Source organism: Sphaeramia orbicularis, chromosome 12 (assembly GCF_902148855.1).
Source record: "Sphaeramia orbicularis chromosome 12, fSphaOr1.1, whole genome shotgun sequence".
Lineage (NCBI taxonomy): Eukaryota > Metazoa > Chordata > Actinopteri > Kurtiformes > Apogonidae > Sphaeramia > Sphaeramia orbicularis.
In genome coordinates, this window is record NC_043968.1 from 78,747,399 (window position 1) to 78,773,934 (window position 26,536).

A 26,536-nucleotide genomic window follows, 5' to 3' on the forward strand; every position below is an offset into this window, starting at 1 on the left:
TGTTGACTGTTAGGTTTGAAATGTTACATAAAAGACAAAACAGCAGAACCTTAACCCAAACAAGTCTTCAGAGAACACAAACCTCTGCCGAGCACCCCGAACGGTGTGCATGTGTGGAACGACTATTTCTTTTTAAATTAAACAGTTTCCAGGTTGTTCCATACAGCAGAAAAAGTTGAAGCTTGGTACCAGTCATGTGTATGTCAAATTATATTAAATTCCAATCAATATTTGTTGAGTTATAATGAAAAATGTGTCGTGAATGGGATTTTCAATGTTAAATGTAAATGTCCACAGAGTCCACATTCCACAGTGGATGTGGACAATTTTGTGCCAGATACAAGATATTGTTCTAAGCTACGAGTGGATCAAATTGGAGGCTAATCGGAGCCGTTCCGAATTTTTTATGAATTTTTTTAAATTGATCAGTGATGAGAGATAGGAAAATTGTAGATTTTGTGACCTTGCTGTGACCTTGAACTTTGGCCTACTTGGCCCAAAATTTAATAGGTTGGTTCCAGGGCCTAGGCCTATCTGTGGGGAAGATTTGGTAAAGATGGTTGGAATAGTTTTCCCGTAAAGTTGCTAACAAACAAACAAACAAGAAAAGTAAAGTGATCACAATACCTCCTGGTGGAGGTAATGAAAACCACCTCCACCACAGTCTTTTACTCATGTGGGAAAAACCAACTAAGAAGTTTTATCTGTCCTTCATCTTAATTTCACACTTTGGAAGGTTTACAATGTAATTAATGAAATCACATATCCCATAATGCTAAAAAATAAAATGAAAACATTGAGAATTGTTTGGTTTTCCATCATAAATTGTAAATAAATATAAACTGACAAACTATGAAACAGCCATGTTGACTGTTTGGTTTGAAATACTATACAAAAGACAAAACAGCAGAACCTTAACCCAAATGACAGGGAAACACCATGAAGCTGTGGTTCAGATCAATATAATACAAGAAGAATAAAGAATTATGTACATAAGAGCAAATAAAAGGACAAAAAACCATTCAAAGGGAACACCAAACACAACTAAATCTATAAGTTTTATAACAGTAACTGATTTAAGAGAAGTTCAGGATTCTATAGCCCTTTTCTCCTCAGGCAGATGTTTAATGACCCCCCCCCCCCACGTGGATCTAAGGTCAAAACTACACATTCTGTCAACTTTCCTGTTGATGCAGGTTCAACCCTCTGCTGACCATGAACCCTTAAACACATGTGACTGCAGTAAAACACTGGGAGGTCCATGGGTTTATCCTCAAGTCACATGATGTTTCCTACAGCGACCCAGAGTGCACATGTCCATGAAGGTTCTGTCGTATGGGGGGGGGGGGGTTCTCAGTCCAACTGTTCAGGTCTGAAACTGATCTGAAACTGTGAAACCCCATGTACACTGTTCTGTTTAATTGAACTGTAACGTAATTAAAAACAGTAATTAAATATGAGTCTAGAAAATATGTTGATATTCATGTTTAATGTTGAAGATTAACCCATAAAGACCCAGAGTTACTTTTGTGGTAGTTCCACAACATTTGTTTTTGTATATTTAACTTTTCTTAAGTGATTAATCACCATTTATTATGACATAATCCTCTGTATTTTGGGTTTTTTCAGTGAATATCAGGTATTTTCCTATATTTGATTTATTGATCATGTAGATGTTCATAAAAGCTCAGATTAAAGTTGAGGGTTAATATATAAAGAAAACAGAGAAAAGTGACAAAAAAACTCCATGGGTTTTACTGGTGAATCAATGTTTCAGTTTTTTATTCATTACTTTGGCTGTTTTTGTTCATTTTAATGCTTATTTTCTCTGTGTTATTTATTATTTTGTAACTTTTCTTGTTCATTTTTGTTTATTTTGTACATTTTATTTATTATTTTATTTGTCTTTGTTCATTTTGTTAAATATTGTATTTTTTTTTTTAAATCCTGTTCAGTTTGTGGCTTATTTTGTTCATGTTACTTATTATTCTGTTCAGTTTTTATTCATTTTTGTTCCATTTATTCGTTACAATGGCTGTTTTTTTCCATTTAGTTGCTTATTTTATTTTTTCTAAATTTTAGTCTATTTTTTGCTTCTTTTTTCATGTTATTTATTATTCTGTATCGATGTATTTATTCTATATCTATGTATAAACCCAGTGTGTCCATCCACTGTCACTGATCCAACTCCTTGGGTTTTACTGGAGAATCAATGTTGTAGAGGATGACGGTGTTTCCACAGTAACTACGGAGCCTCTGAATGTCCAAATATGGTCATATCTGATGACCATGAAAAGATGAAGAGTATTTTACACCAATTATTGACATGGATTGATAGGATTAGTGGATCAACAGGAATTAAACAGTTTAGATTAATAGATGGTTTAGGTTAAAGGTGGACGTTTGGGTCTTTAAGGGTTAAAGATGGACGTTTAAGGGTTAAAGGTGGACGTTTGAGTCTTTACGGGTTAAAGGTAGACATTTGGGTCTTTAAGGGTTTAAGGGTTCAAGGTGGACTTTTGGGTCTTTAAGGTTTAAAGGTGGACGTTTTGGTCTTTAAAGGTTAAAGGTGGACGTTTGGGTCTTTAAGGGTTAAAGGTGGACTATATAATGAACTTCACAGTTTTATGATGCTCTTCTTATTTTCAGTTTCAATAGTATATATCATGGCTCCATAAAACACGACCTATACTGTCTGTTCTTTCTGATCTATAAATTGAAGATTCCCACCTTTTTCTTGACATCACAGAGGTTCTTTACACTTTGTAAATATGTGTGTGGTTCACAGTTTGGTGCAGTAGGAGGTCTGGACTGGAGGTGGAGGTGGAGGTGGAGGTGCAGTGGACTCACCTGGCTTGGACGGCCCTCACACAGTGGACACTCCCAGGGTGGTAGGTGCACACACTGCCTCTGTCTATGTCACAGCCATAGTCAGTCTGAGGAGAGACAGCACATCTGTGTGTGTGTGTGTGTGTGTGTGTGTGTGGGACTGGGTTATAACTGAACTGTATGATATGAAAATGGATCAGAACATTTTACTGCACTTAGTCTTGTGGCACTAGATATTAAGGAGGGTAGGAAGTACCCCAGGACATGAGTCCCACACACTGTCACAGACACTTAAGTCACCTGCTCTACCTCCCAGTATTTTAACTGAATGTGCAATAACCTGCTCTATGTCCCAGTACGTTTAATTCAAATGTGCAATAATGTGTTCTTACCTCTCAGTACTCTTCTTATTATCATTATTACTTTTTTTTTAATAATACTCTATTTTACAAATGTGTATTTGTGCTTGTCTGTGCAATAACTGTTTTTTATATGTTTTGCTGTCTTTATCTTTTTCTAACTCTGTGACTCAGACTGGGAGTATTTCAGAATGATAGTTTGTCAGTGTCCCACCGCTGTGGTATGTCAGTGTTCCAAACGTACATGAAACCTGCCTGTGTCTGCTCGGGCCTGGGCCAGAGTGCACGGACAGTCGATGATCTCAGACAGGAAGTCAGGCAGCTGGTTCTCCAGCTGGTCCCATGCAGCACATTTCTCCAAGGCCCAAGCTGCAGAGTTCTGCCTGAACGCCTCCTCCAGGTGCCAGGCAAGAGCATGATCCTCAGTCCATGTGGCCTGGATGTTCCTAAAACAGAATAATAATAATAAGAAGAAGAACAACAACAACAACAATAATGATAATAATAATAACACTAACAATAATAATAATAATAATAATAATAATAATAATAATAATAATAATAATAATAATAATAATAATAATAATAGCTGCATTGGGCGGGACCTCACACTCTGGCCAGGTCCCGCCTTCCATCCCTCCTCCCATTCTTGTTTTTTTTTTAAACTAAACTTTAACTATTATGCCTATAAACAGTGGAAAAAAAAACCTATTATGTTATGAAAATATTTACATTTACAAACTATCCAAACATAAAAGATATGAATAGCCTGAAAAAAATCACATTTCTTTCCTTTTTGTTTAAGTGCAATTTTAACAATATTATGCCTCAACTTATCATTTCTACATGTGCATTACAGATCAGATCTACAAAGGGACAAAACATTTAGTAACAGGCAGAATATTGTTCAAATTACACTTTATTATCTTTAGACATCTCATGGTGTTCATATTTACCTCCGCCAAGGAGGTTATGTTTTTGCCAGGGTTTGTTTGTTTGTTTGTTTGTCTGTCTGTTTGTTTGTCTGTCCGTTAGTGTGCAATATAACTCAAAAAGTTATGGACAGACTTGGATGAAATTTTCAGGGTTTGTTGGAAATGGGATAAGGAAGAAATGATAAAATTTTGGTGGTGATCGGGGGTGGGGGGGCCCACGGGGGGGGCCACTGATCAGCCTTGGCGGAGGTCTGCGCTCTCCAAGTGCTTCTAGTTGTTCAAGTTTTTCACATTTGACTTTAAAAGGACATTGTGTTAATGTAAAACATTTGGAGTTGTCATTATTTATAGGCATAATGTAATATTACTTTTTTCACATTAAACCAAAAAGAACATTTGGACTCATTATATAACCTCCTAAGACCCAGGAAATATCTGATAAGTACAAGCTTTTTTTGTTTTTATTAAATAAGTGCCTATATTGGAAACATCATGATGCAACAGTTTTTTCAGATGCAGTTTTTAAAATTTTTATGGAATGTCCTTTGTGGTGGACAGTTTTCTTTTCTTTTTTTTTTTGGTATGAAGTTGTGAAACTCTTGTCCACAAATGTGAACAGTGGGTCTTAGGAGGTTAAAGGTTATTCTGTTATTATTGTACATATGTCTGTGGAACCTGAACTAAACCCACTTCAGTATCCTTAACTGTTCATGTCTTCAGTACCATGTTCATACTTTCATCCTGTGGACTGTATCGGAACCTTTGATGGTCCGGTTTTGGCCCACGGGCCACATGTTTACCCCCCCAGGTCTAAAGGTTAAGTGTCTTGAACAGTTGCGGTGGTTTATCTGCTGTATTTATGACTCTGTCTGTTTTGTGGACAGTTCTGTTCTTATCTCACTGCGTGTAATTATGGCACAGGTTATGGAAAACACTTTATTACATCAGAATTCAAGAGATAACTGCACATAAAGTTAGACGCACTGATCTGGCATGTCACACAGCACTTAAAAATTTGAACACAAACATCATGAAAGTTCTCCATTGCATAAATAACAGCATTACAGAACTATAGCAACTGTTAGCATCATGACTGGGGATGCACTGATCCAACATTTTCAGCTCTGATGCCGATACCGATGCTGGGACCTTGTGTATCTGTCAATACCCGATACTGATCCGATTTCATTGTTGATTTAGAGCAGAGGTTCTCAACTGGGCGGGACACTCTCTTGGGGGGGGCTCATGACTATGGGTGTGTTTTGGCAAGAATCTAGCGATACAATACAAATCACAATACTAGGATCCCGATACGATCTATCACGATATGTCATGATACTGTTGAAAAGGCTTTTTTTTTTGTTTCTTTTTTTTTTAAATGATTATTTCCTTGAAAAATTAAATTACACCAGAAATATGGACAAATAGTAAACACATTTTTATTTGATCACAACAGGATCTAATGCTATATCACAAAATGTTCCTGTGTTCAAACTGAAATTATATTTTATAGACATTACAGTTTAAGATCCTGTTCAAATGCTCACATTCTATTAGTTCAGGACTAACATCATTTTTGTGCAATCCCAACAAATGAACTAACATTATTTAATAAAAGAGTGTTCAATAATAATAAATAAAATAGAAACAAAAAACAAAAATGAACCTCCACAATATCTGCATTTGAATAAATACCTAAAAATATTGAAACAGTACTTTTTAATATCAATACAGTATTGTGAAATGAAAAATTGTGATATATTGTAGAACCGATATTTTCTTACACCCCTACTCATGACATTGTTGTGTGTGCGTGTGGGTCAGTTAGCGACTACTGTTGTACATCACAACAGTATAAATCTCTCAGCACATACCCCGCCCCCCTCCCCTTCCCTGCTCATGGACTTTAGGGGCATCATATCGTCCCGCATGTCACCCCCCCCCTCCAGTTGCAAATTTGTTTTTGGGGGGGCAGCAGGTAGTCCATGATAAGTTGAGGGGGGCTCACTTTGACTTTATCTCCAGAGCTCTAACCCCCACCTCCTCCACACACAGGTCCATCATGGTAGTTTTGGAATTATGTTGGACATGCTTGACATAGCCCGTATCGCAAAAATTTAAAGGGGAAGGATTGGTCTTACGGATCGGTTGCTTTTACTGATCCCTGATCCAGCTAAAATGTTAATATCGGGGCCAATATCCGATGTGCGTCTTATTCTCGGTGTGAGCAGCTGGAGGTGGAAGTGGTGCCTCCTCTCATTCACTCATGGAAAGTTTTTGGCCGTTCCTTAATATCTTTAAAAGACCACTCTGCCACAAAGGCGTGCAACTTTCAAGCGGTGACAGCGGTAGGCAACTGAGGCGGGACAACGGATGACAGACAGGAAGCTCGGCCAATCCTTTTATTTAGACTGGATGAAATGATTGGTCAGACTTTTATCAGAAATATATGAGAATTAAACATAATTCTACTTTTCTTTTTCTTTTGTTCAGACAAAGTATAGTTTTTTAGATGTTACCTGCTTGACAGTTTCGACTGTGACTCCAGTCTTCCTCAGAAGCGTCATCCGTCATCTTCTGAGGAAGAGTGGAGTCACAGTCGAAACTGTCAAGCAGGTAACATCTAAAAAACGATACCTTGTCTGAACAAAAGAAAAATAGAAAAGCATAATTACATAAATAAGTTTATACTTCTTCCTGCTCCTTTTCGACCAAGCAAAATTCAGACTTGTATGTGCTTGAAGATAGATTCTGTTCTTTTAAATGTTATTTTGTTTTTGTCTTAATTTGCTTCATTTTGTTTTATTTTGTTTCTATGCATGTTATAAATAAATAAATAAATAAATGACAAAATAAACGTCATTAGCCTTGGAGAATTAAACATTTTTGAGTTTTAAAACCTGGTGGATTTCTTAATCATTTTAGTTTGACACACACTTATTAGGAGCATTTGAAGATGAACAGTCCCCAGAAATAGTAGCAACCACTATGGTGAAAGCTAATGGGGATCCGTAGAAACAATAAACAATAAGATTATAAAAGAAAATTGTGAAAATGCCAGATGGAACAGCAGAGCTTTACTACCTTTAAACCGCTGTTTGAACCTACCTCATCCCATCAGGGTAACTGCTGGAGCTGACACGTATATTTCCCAGCTCCCAACTGGAAAACCCATTGTGTGCTGGTTTAGGAATGAAGCTGAAGGAGCCGTTGTTTGGATAATCTTTGGCCAGTGAGTACAGGTACCTCCACTCCCCCCTCCAGTTATCTGAGTAGGCTTCACCTACACACATTTAACCACAGTCAGTTTCATGGCCTTTTAATGATTAAAAATGGTGAATAGAGGGTATGCACATATGTCACTTCCCCCCAGGCCACGCCCCTCTAAGTCAGACTGAGTGGCAAAAACCAACCTGCTCAACATAACAGAGTACAGCAGTAAACACAGTGAGACCAGGAAAATGTGAAACATGAAATTAAATTAAGGACAATTGGACTGGACATGGATCTGTACGAGCTACCAAAGAACAAGTGGTCCATGAGCGCTGACATGTGGACAGAAATCCAGGGTGGAGGGGATCATCGGTATTTTTACCTGAAACAAATATACATGGTTTCATCATCACTGACAACCAGGGTCCAAAACTAGGACCAGAACCAGCTGATCCACAGTGCATTTACAGTAGACCGTGGACTGACCTCAGTGAATATATGCATGATCTACTGGGACTGAGGAGATTTACTGAGTCTAGTTCAGATCAAATACTTTATACAACACAGATACTACTGCTGTGGACCAGCAGGGTACGACTTTATTCTGGTAAATTAGGATATTTTTCCCACCTGTTTTTAAATTACGACATTATTCTTGTAATATTATGGCTTTATTGTCAGAATATGACGACTTTAATCCCATAAACAAATGATATTTTTGTTAAATTATGAGGTTTTATAACTACAACTTTATTCTCATAACATTGTGATTCTTTTTCTATTCGACTTTACTATCATAAAACTACAGGTTTTATATCAATATTTTATGACTTTATACTTGTAGTAACAAGTGTTTTTATTTTCTTATGTGGTCCTAATACTCCGTCGTAGCTTTATTCTCCAGTTCTCCCATATTTGAAAAACTAGGTTAGCCTCAGTTTCAGTTAGTTTACTAATCATGTAGGAGCACAAGGTTCAGAATCACTAAATGAAGACAAAAACCATGAAAGATCGGATCATGAAACCAAGAGCCGCACTAAGAAGTAACGTTAGCCAAAACAATACGTCATTTAAGGAATGATTTTACCCAAAAATACAGCATAAATTAATGTTACCTGACACCAAACAGGATCCACAAATCTAGGTTTGGTTTCCTGGATTTGTGGATCCATCTCTTTTCTTTGTCTTTCGGTGTCTGTAAAACGATCGCTCCGACTTCTTTTCAAACCTGTTCATACAATCAATTGCACAACAGGTCTTCCCCATTTTTTTTTTTTATTAAATATTGTTCTTAAGTTTAGACAGTACTGAAGCCAACGCTGTCACTCATCTCCCTCTTTCGGCCACTCAGTGGGTGGAACTGCGGTGACTTCCACTAGCAGTGACATCACGTGCATACCCTCTATATAGGTAAAAGTTGAGCTCACCTGTCTCTCTGTATCCCCATAGTTCTATGTTGACCTTCTCCGCTCGGACCAAAGACGTGTTCCACTCCATCTGCAGACTGCCTCCTACATTAGGCGTCCCATAATACTGCCACTGGGTGGAGTTCACCAGAGTCGCTTTGAGGCTAGAATCCAACTTTCCTGTGTGCACTATTGAAACAAATTCAGTAAATGGACATGTTCTGGTCTTCTATCTGTTTGGGTTTATGTTATAAATAGGTGTGTGTGTCTCAGTCAAATGCATAATTGTGTCTATAAAATCCTTTTGGTCCATGTTCACTGATACATATCTCAGTTCCTGCAATAAAAATGTCAGATCCACCCATGGAATAATCTTCAAAAGACTGTAAAACTACATCCAGTCATTTCTATTAATGATTTTAAAAGTATCATGGAGAAGGAAGTAAAGGAGGAATGTCACTGTTTTCCTTGAGTCCGTTATGGTTGAATAGGTACCTCCGCCAAGCAGGTTATGTTTTTCCCAGGGTTTGTTGTTGGTTGGTTGGTTAGCAAGATAACTCAAAAAGCTATGGATGGATTTTCAGGAAATTTTCAGGAAATGTTGATACTGGCACAAGGAACTAATGACTAAAGTTTGGTTTTAATCGGGGTTTTTTTTTTTTTTTTGTTCGCCTGTCTGTTAGCAAGATAACTCAAGAAGTTATGGATGGATTTGGATGAAATTTTCAGGAAATGTTGATACTGGCACAAGGAACAAATGACTGAATTTTGGTGGTGATGGGGGGCGCTGATCTGCCTCGGTGGAGGTCTGCGCTCTCCGAATGCTTCTCTAGTTGTTATTGTGTTTTATTGTTCATTTTGTCTCTTGTATGTAATTCATGTTGTTTGCACTGTGTATGGCTGATACCTTGGACAGGTCTCCCTTGCAAAAGAGATTCCTAAACTCAATGGGACTTCCTGGTTAAATAAAGGTAAAATAAATAAATAAATAAAGTGTAAAAAATCTCCAAATGGATCCTGTATCCTGATCATGTATGTAAAACTAAGAAATTAGACCATGGATGGAAACAAATAGGACATGTGGCATTTATGAAGCAACAAAGCTATATTCTGTTCATATTTCTAAAACATGTTTAGGTAAACTGACAGTCGTCCATAAGTAGCTGGGATAGAATCTGATTTCTTGGAGTCTGAGTCTTAGAGTCTGGTTTCAACCAACTCGATGTGTAAAGTGTCATGAGATAACTTTTGTTATAATTTGGCGCTATATAAATAAAATTTGATTGATTGATTGATTGATTGATTGATTGATTGATTGATTGATGGATAGGCTCCAGCGACCCCTGTGACCCTAGTGTTTAGGTGATCAGTTGGATGTTCCATTCACTTCTACATGGAATGGATCAGTGTTCAACCTTCTTAGCTGTCCTTCAAACTGAACATCTGTCCCTCCTAGTATATTCTACAGCTGATATATTTGATGGATAAATATAGTGTGTTTAACCCTGTAAAACCTGAACTATTAAATCATTTGCAGAAAATTCCAGTTCTTTGAAACTGGAGCCTTTATTGGTCCTTCTGAACAACCAAAAAAAGTTTTTAGCAGTGTTTCAGTTTTGTATCATATTTGATCCATCAGGTCTCAATGCTCAAATATTATTATTATTGAACAAACAAAAACATAAGATAACACAAACATGTCAAACTAATTGTTAATTCCTTTTCTAAATGGTCCCAGTTCTTCCTCCTTCCTCATTAATGACAGTCTTGTAGTGTCACTGGAAAGGCCTCTGGTGAATGAACTCATCCCCCTGGTGGATTATCTGTGTATTGCATGTATCTAATTGTATACATCAGGTTTTCAAGACAAAAAATATCACACTGATCATGTAGAGGACTTCAAAACTCATGAATCAAATATGATACATTTGGCGTTATAGGGTTAATACATTTACACCAATAGAATCTCCAAGGTGGACAAGAATGTTCTTTTAGATTTGAAAAGTCCAACCTAATGATTTGACTGGATTTTCCATCATGATATTCAAATGAGTTCAGGTCAAAGGTCATGTTTGGTTATTCTATGGAGCTGGAGACGTATTAAAGGTACTATTTCAGTATTATATGCATGAATGATATAGAAGTGGATCCAACTGCATCAGAGCTTTGATGGGATTCGGAGGAAATATTGGTGTTTCAAGGTGATGTCAGATGAAGCTGAGTTCAACATCTGGAGGTTTAGAGAGTTGGACAAGATCAATATATGGAATCAGAAGATGGATCCAACTAGGAATCAAACAGTCGACTATGTATGAGGAAGTCTAGGACAGTGGGACAGGTAGTGTGTGTGTGTGTGTGTGTGTGTGTGTGTGTGTGTGTGTGTGTGTGTGTGTATGTGTGTGTGTGTACCTGATAACCATGCTCCCTCTCTGTTAAACGTGGTTCCGTTGTCAGAGGACAATTCGAAATGAATCCATCCTGTTTCATACAGTAGAGGTGAAATACAGTGAGCTCTGCCGTGTTCGTCCACGTACCCCACAGTGTCAGTGTCACTGTTGAATCTGACACAACACAATACAGTCAGTGTGGAACTAAAGCCTGGTTAAAGCACAAGCTAATGCGTGTTTGGACTCATCACACTATTGAACATCTTATCAATGAACAGAAATTAATGACGTGCATTTACAAATGAGGTTTGGTTTCAGCCCTGGGCTAAAAACATGTCAATGGGACATTAAGGCAAGGGGTATGGTTTTTGTTTTGTTTGTTTTGTCTTGTTTTGTTTTGTTTGTTTACACTTTAGCAGTAACTATATTGGTTGAATTCATACCTGATTGGGTTTATAGATTACCACTAACCCAGAATAGATGTGGTTACATTTTGGTAGAAGTAGGTCAAAGTTCAAATTTTTTCTGCATTTTTGAAATCTTTTTTTTTCCTCCCATTTCCTTATAATAGGCAAATTTCAAATGTCTATAAAAACATCAATTTTGTTTCAGTTTACTTCAAACTTGGCACAAATATAGAGACAGTTGGTATGACATCATCACATACATAGACATGATGACATCAGCTGGATCCATGACAAAATAAGATACAATACATGTGAGGGGCGGGTCTTGTTGTGTTATGCTAAAATGTGTCAATGTGAATTTTTACTGACTGTTAGTGTGATAATCTTCCATTGTTTCTGTGGTGTTAATTTTAGTGGATGGGTCAGAACTGTAAAAATCAGGCAAAAATGAACAACTTTTGAAATCTGACCTAAAACAAATTGTGAAAAATAATCTGACTTCTTATAAAATGAAGTTCAAAGTGTGTTTAATATGTTCACCTGGACACAGTCAAAGGTATAATTAGATCAAATCCTACCTGCAGATAATTTGTGAACTCTTATTGAAAGTTGCATGAAGAATTACAAAGTCCATCCCTCCAAACATGGATCCAGAGTATGGGACAGTTTCCACACAGAATTGTCTGTAGTCTGGACAGCAGCTGTTCAGAGACACACAGGTGGACAGACAGGAACAGGAAGTGGACATGTCCATGCACCGTCCTTCACATGACTGTCCTGAAAAAAAGACGACAAACCGGTCTGAACATAAAGACTGGAAAGACTGCATATAAAGACCCCCACAAATAAATGAATGAAAGAATAAAACACATTCACTTAATGATCATAAAATGAGTTCATTCTGTCGTAACACTTTAAAGAATTTGATATGAGGAAATGAAGGGATAAAGAATAAAGGTTAGAAGGAGCAGTTTATAGTTACAGCTGATGCACTGGACCTACAACATATCCACACACACACACACACACACACACACACACATATATATACATATATATGTACACATATATACACACACACATATATGTACACACATATACACATATATTCACATACAGTATATGCACACACATATATACACACTAACACACACATATGTACACATATTTGCACACACATATACAAACACACACATAAACACACACACCCACATAAACACATATATACACAGATAGCCGCATATACACACATACACACAGATATACACACACAGACACATGTACACACATAGACACACATATATTTACACACATACACACATATACACATACATACATACATATACATATACATACATACATATACACACACACACACACATATATACATTGAAGGTACTTACCTAACGTGCTGCTCACATATGTCACCAGTAGAAGAAGTGTGAGTGTAGTGTAGGTGTTTTTATCCATCAGGAGCATCTGAACAGCTGTCTGTCTGTCTGAACAGCTGTCTGTCTGTGAACAGCTGTCTGTCTGTCTGTCTGTGAACAGCTGTCTGTCTGTGAACAGCTGTCTGTCTGTGAACAGCTGTCTGTCTGTCTGTCTGTCTGTCTGTCTGTCTGTGTGTCTGTGAACAGCTGTCTGTCTGTGAACAGCTGTCTGTCTGAACAGCTGTCTGTCTGTCTGTCTGTGTGTCTGTGAACAGCTGTCTGTCTGAACAGCTGTCTGTCTGTCTGTCTGTCTGTTTGTCTGTGAACAGCTGTCTGTCTGTGAACAGCTGTCTGTCTCTGCTCCGTGTTCACAGGTGCTTACATACTCAGCTGTTTTCTAAACCTTGGCCCTTCAATCTCAGTCATTTACAAACGTCTGTTTAATGTTTAACTAGGATTCACTTTAATGACTATTCCAGCTGTGGTGATATGTTGACCTTTGACCTTGTGTCTCTAAACTGCTTCACACACCTTCATCAGCAAAATACAGTTTATGGGTTTATTTAATTGTGGACCATGCATATTTATCAACACTGTTGTATAAAACATACACCCATGTAAATATGACAGAATTAGTCCAAATAACTCCTTTCCATCTTCAGTCCATAGCCAGGAGACAGAAACAACACATAAAACAGACAACATTAGTACAGCACTAGTTCACTATAAATTAAAAAAATTCAAAATACGAGGGTCGACTGAAAAGCTTTGGGCCTAACATGGAAAGGATTAAGATATGAAGACCAAATTTGGTCCATGAAATCTTTCACATATCTTAATCCTATCCACTAAATTTCTTGGTCATAGTGATATTTTTCCCTGTTTTACAGGTCCCTGCTGAACTTCCTTTATCAAGTGTTTCCTGAAAAATGGACAAACTTGAGTATGGGGCTGATTTGTGACGATGGATGAGACTTGGGTCCATCACTATCAGCCTGAGACCAAGGAGCAGTCAGAACAATGGAAACATCCCATGTCACCAACCCCAAAGTCGGCAAAGGTCGTACGCGTACTTGATGACAGCCCCATACTTAAGTTTGTCCATTTTTCTGGATTTCGTGGCCCCCTACTTTTACATCAAAGGTTAGTGTTAGTGCGGCCCACATGTACTTCTCAAACACACGCTTTCATTTATCACTTATGGGCTACCATAGATAGTCTCATCGCAACTTCCGGTGGCATTTGTTGTCAGCGGTTATCAAGCTAGCCAACTGCGAAGTACCTGGGGAAGTATGAACATTAGTAACTTAGTAGAAATTTATTCCGGAGTGACACCAAGTGGACAGAAAATATCTGCCATCACCCAGTTCCAGTCATGTCTGTCCCAAAACGTGCTGTGAAGAGAAAGGTTGGCAATGAGCACAGGCAATTTCAGGAAAAGTGGGAAACGGATGTTTTAGGGGTTTTTTTGAGAAGCGCAGGGACACCCCTATGTGTCTCATATGCACAGAGAAAGTTGCGGTGTATAAGGAACACAACGTCTGATGTCATTAGTGAACTACACATGCTGAGGAGTATGCAAAATACCAGGGGGATGAGAGAAAGAACTGGGTCGCCAATCTGAAAAAATGCCTATTGAGGCAACAAGATTTATTCAAGAAAGTAAGCAACAATGAAAAAAAGGAAACAGCAGTCGAAGCAGCTATGTGGTGAGTGAGAGGATTTCTAGGGCCAGAAAGCCATTCAAAAAAGGCTAATTCATCAAAAAGTACATGTTACTAGCTGCCAGTAAAGAAACTCTTTTTTGTGGAATACTTAATGTGGCCCAGCTGGACCCAGACTGTACCTCCAGCAGCCCCTGGGTCAGTTGAGTTTGAGACCCCTGCTATAAACAGATTCACAAATGTAGCAGTGGAGGGGGTCCAGTGAATGAAGAAGGTCTGAGAATTTCATGTAAGATCCACTGTTTAATAGAGGAATAGAACCAGGAGTTGGACGATGAAAGGATGGAAAGGTACACTTTAGTTTCACACCAGTGCTAGTTATGTTGGTAATGGACTGCACCCCCACGTATACATCAACCACAAACCACAGAAATGCGATCTATAACACACTGACACGACATTAAATGTACGATCACATGATTCAGTTGTATCTGCAGTAAATCTGTCCGTTTGTGTTTCTGTGGTCACTGCTGCTCTGTTTTGCTGTTTACCTCCATCTGACCGATGATTGGAACTGAATTATAGTAGATTTATCAGACCCCTGTGTTTGGAGTGTGGTCCTGGAGGGTCAAACAGCCCCTCCCCCTTAGCCCCTCCCCTACGACTCGTCGAGAATTGGGACACCCCTACCCCTTCATGTGAACGTGCAAAATGGAGGGGTCGGGCTAAGGGGGAGGGGCCAAGGGGTGAATTAGGATTGGACCTTTGTCTGCTGCCCCTTGTAGAGTTTACGTTTTCTTCTGGTCTTTTCTTGTGCTGTTCCTTTTGTCCAGCAGAGGGTGCTACAGACTCAGTTATAACCCACAGCTCCTGTTTGTGCAGACACTGACAAGATGAACAGAAGACAAACCACACTTTTATGGTTCATCTGCTCATGTCCTCTCTGATCTCACACTTGGCTTTAAGACATGATATTAGAAATATAAAGGGGGGGGGGGGGGGCGTCTGTTGCACTGGTCATAAAACACAGAGGACTTACAGTTCAGTCACAGAAACATCTGTATGCTAATGAAAAGATGATTAAAAAAAAGGAAGGACCTGCACGTCCAGCTGATGCAGAAGAACATTCAGGTGGACCACAGATGGAGACTACATACTGCTGCTTTAAACACAAACACAGAACTGCTCTGAATGAAACGTCCACTTATATTTAAGCCTTTCAGTAGTTATTTCAAAGAGTCATTCTGGTCTTCTTTTTTTTTTTTTTTTTAACTCATTTTCCATTTGTTCTGGTCACTGACCTACTGATCATTAATGAAATTTGATATTGAAGAGAAGGCGTTGATATTAGCTGTGGTTTGAAAACTCATTTGTCTGTAGGGTCAGCTTTTCTGAACTTCTCTTTTCTGACAGATTGACTCTAGTTTTCATGTTACACAAAACCCAAAAATGTACACAAATACTGTAACACTATCATCTCCTCCCATCGTCATGGGTGACTTAATCCCTCCATCTGCAGTTTGACTGTTACCAATAAGTTTAAAAACAATTAACCATAAACCAATAGGTGATGTGACTGTACCTCCATCTATTCTATACAGTCTATCATACTGATACTGTATATCACAGGTGTCAAACATGCAGCCCGGGGGCCAAATCCGGCCCGCCAAAGGGTCCAATCTGGCCCATGGGATGAATTTGTGAAATGCAAAAATTACACTGAAGATATTAATCAATAGTGTAAAAATCATGTTATTTCAGGTTCCATACATACACATATAAACCAATTAGATCTCATTTGGGTCAGACCAGAAAAATACTGTCATAATAACCAATAAATAATGACAACTGCAGATTTTATCTTTGTTTCAGTGTAAAAAAAAAAAAAAAAAAAAGTAAAATTACATGAAAATGTTTACATTAATAAACTTTCCTTTTACAAAAAATGTGAATAACCTGAAGAAATATGACCAACGTGAAATGTCCTCAGAAAAGTAAATGCAATTTTATCAATATTCCACCTGTTACTAAATGTTTTATGTATTTGTAATTGTAATCTAAGCTGTAATGCACATGTGTAAATGATAAACTGATAAACCGAGGCAGAATATTGTTAAAACTGCACTTGTTTTTCTTAAGACATTTCAAGTTGTTCACGTTATTCAGATTTTTAAGGAAACGATGTAGATAGAAACATTATCATAATGTAATTTTACTTTTTTCACTGGTGTTTTTTACTGGTTCAGCCCACTGGAGATCAAATTTGGGTGAATGTGGCCCCTGAACTAAAATGAGTTTGACACCCCTGCTGTATATGATGGAGATTGATTGATTGATTGATTGATTGATTCATCCATGTAACAGGTGTAGTTTAACACATTTAACCCATTTTAATTCATCTACAATAGTTATCTGGATTGTTTACAGGGTTTACACTCCAACTGTCATACTGTTTACACACCTTTTATATTTACACCAGGACTGTCCAACCCTGGTCCTGGAGGGCCAGTTTCCTGCATGTTTTAGATCAGGGGTGTCGAGCTCATTTTAGTTCAGGGGCCACATTCAGCCCAATATGATCTCAAGTGGGCCAGACCAATAAAATAATAACAGTGAAAAAAGTAAAATTAAATTATGATAATGCTAACATCTATAAAAATCTGAATAACATGAACAACTGGAAACATCTTAAGAAAAACAAGTCCAATTTTAACAATATTCTGCCTCAGATTATCAGTTTATCCTTTACACATGTGCATTACATCTTACATTACAATTACAAAGGTACCAAACATTTAATAACAGACAGAATATTGGTAAAATTGCATTTATTTATCTTAAGACATTTCAGGTTTTTCACATTTTTTGTAAAATAACAGTTTTTAATATAAACATTTTCATGTAATTTTACTTTTTTCACACTAAAAAAAAGATAAAAATTTGCTGTTTTCATTACTGGTCTGACCCACTTGAGATCTAATTGGTCTGTATGTGGAATCTGAATTAAAATGATCGTTAATATCTTCAGTGTAATTTTTGTGTTTTACAAATCCATCCTACGGGCCAGATTGGATCCTTTGGTGGGCCAGATTTAGCCCCCAGGCCGCATGTTTGACACCTGTGTTTTAGATGTTTGGCTCTTCCAGTCCATCTGACAGTCGTTATGAGTCTTTTGCAGAACTGGATCATAGGTTTATCATTTGAATCAGGTTTGTTGGAAGAGGAATACATCTAAAACATGCAGGATAGTGGACCTCTAGGACCAGGATTGGACACCCCTGATTTACACCATACTGATTATCTGTGACACTTTATGCACCTTATATATACATATATCATACTGTTTATCATATATCATACCATTTACCTCTGACAGTTTGCACAATTACTTAGATGTTGCATTTATGTAAATATATTGATTTTTTTTTTTCTCTCTCTCTCTCTCTCTTAGTAATGGTAGTTTACATTTGTTTATGTTTTTTATGCTCTTTTTTTCTTGCATGCCATTTTTTTTTAAATACCACTTGGTTTTGGTTGTTGTAATTTCCTAGTTAAATGATTCTTTTTCGGTTTTTATACTCATACTTCTATCTTAAATTCTTGTGGACATTACAGTCAGGTTTTCATTGTTCAGGTAAACCTGTTTCTTTACTGAACACGTGACAATAAAGGCTTTGAATGTTTGAATGGATCATTTTAATGGAACACAGGTGAGGTATAAACATTTTTACATTTATGGCTTCACATGTAATGTAATATTTTTATTTTTATTTTCCTTACATGTTACATTGGTTCTGTGTGTGAATAATAGCTGGGTTGGTTATTTTACACATATTCTACTCTTGATATTCCAACAAGCAGAAGCTGTGACGTTCTGGCTCCATATTGGCAGTAACTGAACAATAACACCATAGATGATATTGGATAACTGTGTTATAAAGCTGCAAAAAGTACAAATCAGCTGATAATACAAATCTAATGGATTGGCAACAGCCACAGAGCAGAGTTCTAGAGCGAGGATGACTGTTGATGTGGACCTTCAGATCTGACAGGAGGAGCAGCGGCCCATTTCACCTGCATCATCATCATCTGGACTTGGTCCTGGTGGACTCCTTTAAAAACAGTCACATGTTTAGGCACCGATCCGTTTGATCAGTTCTCAGTTTGTTACACTCGTCCTTCTGCTCACACTTACCACCATCAGATGTCCGTTCTTCGCCCTGTAGACCATGGACTCCTGACCACTCTTAAAGTCAACGAAGCCCTCTCTGCCAGGCTGGATGTCGAACCGCACACTGCACAAGACAACCATTAGTGCACACCAGTTGTGATTTCTCATAGACTGCAAGGGAAGCACGGCCTCCCCTAAAATTACGAAAATTAAATGGTTAAATATGTACGATTGTGTTGACATTTCATTGACTACAAATGTGTTAGAACATGTTCATCTCACAGACGAGTTCGTTCAGAATCAGCTTTATCACAAATCATCAGACTCAATGTTGTTCACTTCTCATACATTCCTGTGTCTCTGTTTTCTCATTCGATCTCTGCTCAGTGCATTTGTCCGTAGACGCTCAGCGTCCATGCACTTCAATGGGACTGAGTGGAACAGTTTTTTTCATTGCCTCAAAACTGGACGGTAATTGGATAAATGCCACGATGCTGTCCCGCCCCTGGACGCTCAGCGTCTCTGGGGGTGAATGGAGCTGTGGGTGGACCTCGGTCAGGCTGGACGCAAGGATTCCACGTGCTGATTGGAGGATCAGTCGAAAGGCAGAATCCCATTTGATTGACAGCTATTTTCAGATCTACTCCTTCACTTGACAGAGTTCAGTTTAATACCGTCGCGCATTCTGCTGTGAAATCTAGAGAGAAAGCACTACGAAATTACTTGTTCATTTCTTGCACTATAAATAAAACACACTCATTGTACTTCCTTGTTTCAATTTAACATAATTTCAACATTTTCTTGTTTAGTTGGTACGATAAGGTCAGTGACCATTTTCTTAAAAAGGAACGGAGGGACGAATTTATGTTTAAACAAGAAAAGCACTCAGAGTGCAGACCACCGCTAAGACAGATCTGCGCTCCCCCCCGATCACCACCAAAATTTAATCATTTCTTCCTTGTGCCAATATCAACATTTCCTGAAAATTTCATGAAAATCCGTCCATAACTTTTTGAGTTATCTTGCTAACAAACAAACATGCACACAAAGCAAAGTGATCACAATACCTCCTGGCGGAGGTAATAACTTGACATTTTTTTTAATGTAAGCCAACAATGAGCTTCCCCTCTCTGAAAGACAAGCAGCCGCCACTGGTGCACACAACAACCGCACACTGCACAAGACAACCGTTAACACGGGTCACAAAGTGGACTTCTGAATGTGGATCTGGTCCGTACCTGCCCTGGACCACTCTGATGCAGTTCTGCTTGTTGGCAATAACACTGAGTTTGGTCAAAGCCTCGAACAGGTAGTCGCACTGCAGGACCAGGTCCCCCTGAAAGAACAGAGGGGGGGTCAGATACTGAAGTGACACCCCATGGAAAAGTGACCCCCATGGAAAACACCTCCACGGAAAAATGACCCCCATGACCCACAAATTATAGACTTCTGACCCCCCCTCATGCAAAAGTGACCCACTTCTAATATACCACTAAATTTGAAAAATAAATAAATAAATAAAATAATAATAATAATAATAATAATAATAATAATAATAATAATAATAATAATATTTGAGGTATATATATAAACACAAAACATGTTATGAAAAGCACCAAAAATATTACCTATCATGCATTAGTACAAATGTACAAACACATGATATAATAAATCTGTCTGTGAATCTGTGATTAACACCAGTTATTGACTAAAAAAAAACTGTTATTGATTCATTTTTGAGAAAGCAGTAAAAGCAGTTCAATAAATAACTGAGAACATTGAATGTATCCTGTCATAAAGACAGAGTTTGTTGAAGTTAAACACTCACTCATGAAAAAGACATTTTTTCCAGTTTTCTCTATTTCCAGGCTGTTGTTTAATCTACCTTTTTGTTGATGTCATCACATGTCACATGAAGGATCAGGAAGTTGTCGCTCAGGTTGCTGACTGACACACCTGCAGAAACAGTCATGTCTGAAACAGAACCTCACATGTGTACAACACTTTGATCAATCCATATACATATATACATTAGGACAGTGTTTTTCAACCTTGGGGTCGGGACCCCACGTGGGGTCACCTGGAATTCAAATGGGGTCGCCTGAAATTTCGAGTAACTGATGAAAATTTAAAAAAAAAAAAATTTACTTAAAAAATATAGTGAGTTGATAGAGACAATCATAATACATAAAAGACATGACAAACTCTGAAGCTAAAACTGAAGCACTGTGGTTCTGTTTATCTGTCAAATGTTCACTGTGGTCGGTTTCAGATGCTGCAGCTCTTTCATAATTCATAGTTTGAGTTCTTGTTTGTTCAGTATTAATTGTCAGCCTTGTAAATCCAAGCTGGACTGACTGTACATATCCTGACCAAGGAAAATCAAATTCTCACTTTGTGCAGTAATCTACACCTGGCTTTTCTGCCTCCATCTATAATAATATACATTATATAGACTAAATGTCCTCTAAAATTAACGTTTATTTGCAACATAGTATAGCAAACTATTACATGATCAAAAACAAATTAATTTTAGCAAAAAGAAAAAAAAAAAAGTAGGTTTTTGAGTCAAAAGGAACATAATTACATCCAGTTTAAAATCATAATTTAAATGGTTTTGGTTCTTTTAGACACGCCCTAACATCCATACTCATATCTGATTAAGCTGACTCCTTTTTATCTGGTGTATCCCTCCTCACCTTTCAGAGAGCTGAACTCGATCCTCTGCTTGATCTTGGCCTCCTCCACCAGGTACGCTGCCTCCAGAGTAAAGATGAGCTGCCGGAGCCGAGGCCTGAAGCCGTTCCTGTCGTATTTCACCACCGGTACGCTGTACTGTAGAGGACGGACAGGACGGAGAGGACGATGAGGACCAGAGGACAGGGATGGAAACGAACAGACCCACGGTTTGAACAGGACTTTACCTTGATGCACTCTGGTCCGATCAGCTGAAGAACTTTAATGCTGATGTCTTCTTCACCTTCAGTGAAATCACACATTTTTAAAAACATAAAAGACAGAACCTTTATGTGACATTAATTAACCCTTTAAACCAGGGGTGTCAAATATGCGGCCCGGGGGCCAAAACCAGCCCGCCAAAGGTTCCAGTCCGGCCCGCAGGATGAATTTGCAAAAATTACACTTAAGATATTAACAATCAAGGATGTCGAACTCGTTTTAGTTCGGGTTCCACATACAGAACAATGTGATCTCAACTAAAATAATAGCATAATAACCTATAAATAATGACTCTAAATTTTTGTAGTTTAATGTAAAAAACAACATATTACATTACACCTATAAATAATGACGACTCCAAATTTTTCTGTTTGTTTTAGTGTAAAAGTTTGCATTAAATTATGAAAATATTAACATTTACAAACTATCCTTTAACAATAAAACGTGAAAAACCTGAAATTTTGAAAGTAAAATTTTAACATTATTCTTCCTGTTACTAAATATTTTGTGCCTTTGTAGATCCAATCCATAATATGCATGTAAAAATGGTAAGTTGAGGTGTAATATTGTTAAAATTGCACTTATTTTTCTCAAGAAATCTCAGTTTTTTCAGGTTATTCACTGCATTTATGTCTGGATAGTTTGTAAAAATACATATTTTCATGATTTAATTTTATTTGCACTAAAACAAGGAGAAAAATTTGGAGTCGTCATTATTCATAGGTTATTATGTTATTGTTTTACTGGTCTGGCCCACTGGAGATCAATTTAGGCTTAATGTGGTCCCTGAGCTAAAATGAGTTTGACACCCCTAATTTAAACCCTGAGTCTAAAATGTTCCAACTGGACTTTTTTTTTTGTTATTTTGACTAAAAGGTTTGAAAATATGCTGTGAGTGAATTCATTTGCCCATTTTTACAGAACACTTTTTTTTTTTTTTTTCCAGATCTTTCAAAATGTAGCATTCATTGACAATTTACTGCATGTTTCAATTCTGCAAAAACGGCTTCTTCTCCAGCTTCTAGTACTGACGTGAGTGAAATTACCATAATGAGTAGGCCTGTAGCGGTACACAAAATTTTCGGTTCAATACGTTTTTGGTTTTGAAAGCCACGGTTGTTTTTTTTTTTTTTTTTTTTTTTTTTTCGGTTCAGTACGGGGAGAAAGAAAACCCCTCAAAATGTCTTTAATGCGTTTATGAATTTTTGAACATTTCCCCCCCAATTTTTGGAGATAATAGAATATAGAAAAACAGGAGTAATATAATTCTGCTGCTATAAATCAAATAGTAAATAAAATAAATAAAATATTACTAAATGTATTTTAAACATTAGTATTACACTTTTCTCAGAAAGGTAGTTTTGAACAAACAACAAAAATCAAATCACAGTTCTGTCAGTTCACATTCTGCACTAAAATAACAACAAAAAAATTCCACGCGAAGTGCAACATTAACAAGAGGGTAAACTGGTATTCTCTTTTATATGTGGAAGAACACACCATCATATACCTGGAAAACAGCAGCAAACCAGCACTTTGGTCATTAGCTTAACAATTAATCTGATTAAAATATGGAACATTTGACACATTTAATCTGAGGCAGATACTTTATAAAACATTGTAGAGCAGTGGAATTAATGTTTGAAGGGTTTATATCTGTTCATGTAAATGTGTTAAATACATGCCTGTGTGTAACCTGAATGATGGGACAGCAGTTGTGTAGTTGTGTAGATGTGCAGTTGTGTAGTTGTGTAGTTGTGCAGTCTTACCTATTCTGGTGTCCAGGAAAGGCCTGCACACACTGAACGGGTAGTTTTCTTTTTTTCCTTTGAACATGGAACTTGCCTGAACCTTTAACTGAAGCTAGAACAGGAAACATAAAAGCATTTACAATAAAAGTAAACATATGATTATAGTCTCTGGAGGGTTTTTCCTACACATTCTGATTTCCACCCTTTCAAAGTCCCCAGAGTAGATCAGTCTGACAGGTGGATCTGTTCCTGTATGTTTCATGTGTTTGTAGATCCACTGATCTGTACGTTGGGTTCATAATAAACTGACCCAGAAGAAACTGTTCACAGTTTAGATCCAAATTCTTCTGAGGATTGGTTTATTAACATTATTTTTTGCCCAGACAACGGCCTGCGACACACTGAAAATGGGTTTGGGACCAACTTTAGGGTCTCGACCCCCCAGTTGAGAACCACTGATCTAAATGACCCATAACAGTGGATGGTTGTTCATCTGTGCACATCAGTCCTGTGATGAACTGGGGACAGGTCCAGTATGTACCACAGCTGGTCTGGTGGAGCTGGGATAGGCTCCAGCACCCCCATGAATGAATGAATGAGTGAGTGTGTGAATGAATAAATGAATAAATAAATAAGTGAATGAATGAGTGAATTAATGTATGAATGAGTGAATGAACGAATGAGTGAATGAATGGATGAACGAATGAATGAATGAATGAATATAATTATTAATGGATGGATGAATGAACGAATGAACAAATGAGTGAATTAATAGATGAATGAATGAGTGAATTAATGGATGAATGAATGAGTGAATGGATGAATGAATGGATGAATGAATACATGAATGCATGCATGCATGCATGAATGAATGAATGAATGTGTGAATGAATGAATGCATGAATGAGTGAATGAATGAATGAATGAATGAGGGAATGAATGAATGAGTGAATGGATGCATGAATGAGTGAATGAATGCAGGCATGAATGAGTGAATGAATGCATGAATGAATGAGTGAATGAATGCATGAATCACTGAATGAATGAGTGAGTGAGTGAGTGAGTGAGTGAATGAATGAGTACATTAATGGATGAATGAGTGAGTGAGTGAATGAATGAATGAATGAATGACTGTCCTCTTCCCCCCCTAACGGGTCTGTGGTGTATGTTGGACTCTACCTGTCCTTTCTTCTGCACACTGACTCCATGCACGTATTTCCAAACCATGTGGCGAATGTAGATCTTCTTCAGAAGTTGTGATGCCTACAGATGGTACAGTGGTGTTAGAGGAGCTGAGCTGAAACCTTTAGTAGGTCAGAACCAAAACACTTAATATGTGTGCATTCACAAACTATAAAAATATGTCTTTAGTTGTTTTTGGTGAAGACTCTTGGATGAGAGACAAAATATTTTCAAGAACAAATTCAACCCATTTGAAATCTGAAGACAACTTAAGGCTCCCACAGAGTCGGATGTACTGTCCACGGACTGTCTGTGGACGTTTGAGGTTTCATAGTCAAACGTACCAACTTGACATTAAAAACAGGTCGATGTGCAGACTTCCCACTGAGCAATTTATTGTATGACACCAAGTACGAGTAGGCGGAGTCTGTGCGGTCGTAAAAACTGAGCTTTGCGTGGATGTGTCCAGCAGACGTCCGCTATGGGCCTGCATTGAGTTCACTTCCAGTATGTGTAGACATCCACGGAGTCAAGTACGTCCAACTCTGTGGAGTCCTTAAAGGTGCGAGAGACTTTCGTGACCAATTTTTCATCAAATCTGTCAAACCTCAGTCATGTCCTAAGTATCACGAATCTGTAAGTCTGTCTGCGATTACTCACTTGAATCTCTTGCATTATGGTGAACAATTTTGAAGTGCCATCCACCATAAACAAAGCCACTTGTTTACAAACCGAGCCGGGAGTTAACTTGGGCATCTTCGGAATTTTGTTGCAACATGCATTGTGGGAAGCAAAGGCTCGCACAGCCACCTGACACGCAGCAGCTGCTAAAGACAGCGCAGAAACGGCAGGAGCTCTCTTCCCTCTATGCATATTCCTATAGCCGTTTCCGCATTTCAGCTGTTTTCGCGTCGTGTTTCATCCATATAATACCATATGGTCGCGCTGCTGCTGGTCAGGTGACTGTGCGAACCTCCCTTTCCCACAATGCATGTTGCAACAAAATTCCGAAGATGCCCAAGTGACCTCCCGGCTCGTCTTGTAAACAAATGGTTTGTTTATGGTGGATGGCACTACGAAATTGTTTATGTTTATGTTTATGCATTTGGCAGATGCTTTTTTCCAACACGACTTACAGGGGAAAACCAATCAAATCACTAAATCAATCAAATTTTATTTATATAGCGCCAGATCACAACAAAGTAGTCATCTCATGACACTATATATAGAGTTAGTCAAAACCAGACTCTAAGCCAATTTACAGAAACCCAACAGAAAATTGTTCACTGTAATGCAAGAGATTCAGGTGAGTAATCACAGAAAGACTTACAGATTCGTGATACTGAGGATATGACTGAGGTTTAACAGATTTGATGAAAAATTGGTCATGAAAGTCTCCCGCACCTTTAAGGATGAACAACGACCTGAACACATGAGAACTTCTACAGACATCTAAAAAACCTGTCCCTCACCTCCTGCATGATGGGTGGGGGGGTCAGCCAAGCATCTTTCTCCAGAACGGTTTTAGGAAGGTTCTCCTTCAGCCGTGTCAGGTAGTTCTGCCTCACATAGGCCAGATATTCACTGTTGTCGATGCAGGCGGGCTGATTTCGGGTCATGAACCCTTTAATGAACCTTGAACACATCAGGAGGAGCATCATTAGACTGACGGGTTGTTCTTAAGCATCATTCATCCATTCCACCTGCGTCATGCTTACTTCTTGATAACTTTGACGGCCCACGCCCTCTTCTCCCTCTCCTTTCTGGCCATCAGACCTCTCCAGCAGTTCTCAATCTTCGTGGCTGTTACAGTGTGATGATAATAAAGTCACGTTTTACAGAAG

At 38.0% G+C, this 26,536-nt stretch overlaps 2 protein-coding genes across 2 annotated transcripts in view; both read right to left on the reverse strand.

The window, feature by feature from the left end:
* Positions 1-13,006, reverse strand: part of LOC115429141 (sushi domain-containing protein 2) — a 30,928-nt gene extending 17,922 nt beyond the window's left edge. The window contains exons 1-7 of the mRNA XM_030148389.1: positions 12,940-13,006; positions 12,115-12,313; positions 11,152-11,303; positions 8,764-8,931; positions 7,232-7,406; positions 3,433-3,634; positions 2,851-2,936 (exon numbers count right to left, since the gene is read on the reverse strand). Coding sequence (XP_030004249.1) covers positions 2,851-2,936; positions 3,433-3,634; positions 7,232-7,406; positions 8,764-8,931; positions 11,152-11,303; positions 12,115-12,313; positions 12,940-13,006 — 1,049 coding nt within the window. The remainder of the gene's footprint in view (positions 1-2,850; positions 2,937-3,432; positions 3,635-7,231; positions 7,407-8,763; positions 8,932-11,151; positions 11,304-12,114; positions 12,314-12,939) is intronic.
* Positions 13,007-18,715: 5,709 nt separating this feature from the next.
* myo1hb (myosin IHb) overlaps positions 18,716-26,536 on the reverse strand; it is a 45,421-nt gene continuing 37,600 nt past the window's right edge. The window contains exons 23-32 of the mRNA XM_030149831.1: positions 26,411-26,495; positions 26,165-26,327; positions 24,690-24,773; positions 23,529-23,622; positions 21,726-21,781; positions 21,501-21,636; positions 20,687-20,757; positions 20,040-20,137; positions 18,826-18,925; positions 18,716-18,742 (exon numbers count right to left, since the gene is read on the reverse strand). Of these exons, the coding sequence (XP_030005691.1) occupies positions 18,716-18,742; positions 18,826-18,925; positions 20,040-20,137; positions 20,687-20,757; positions 21,501-21,636; positions 21,726-21,781; positions 23,529-23,622; positions 24,690-24,773; positions 26,165-26,327; positions 26,411-26,495 (914 nt within the window). The remainder of the gene's footprint in view (positions 18,743-18,825; positions 18,926-20,039; positions 20,138-20,686; positions 20,758-21,500; positions 21,637-21,725; positions 21,782-23,528; positions 23,623-24,689; positions 24,774-26,164; positions 26,328-26,410; positions 26,496-26,536) is intronic.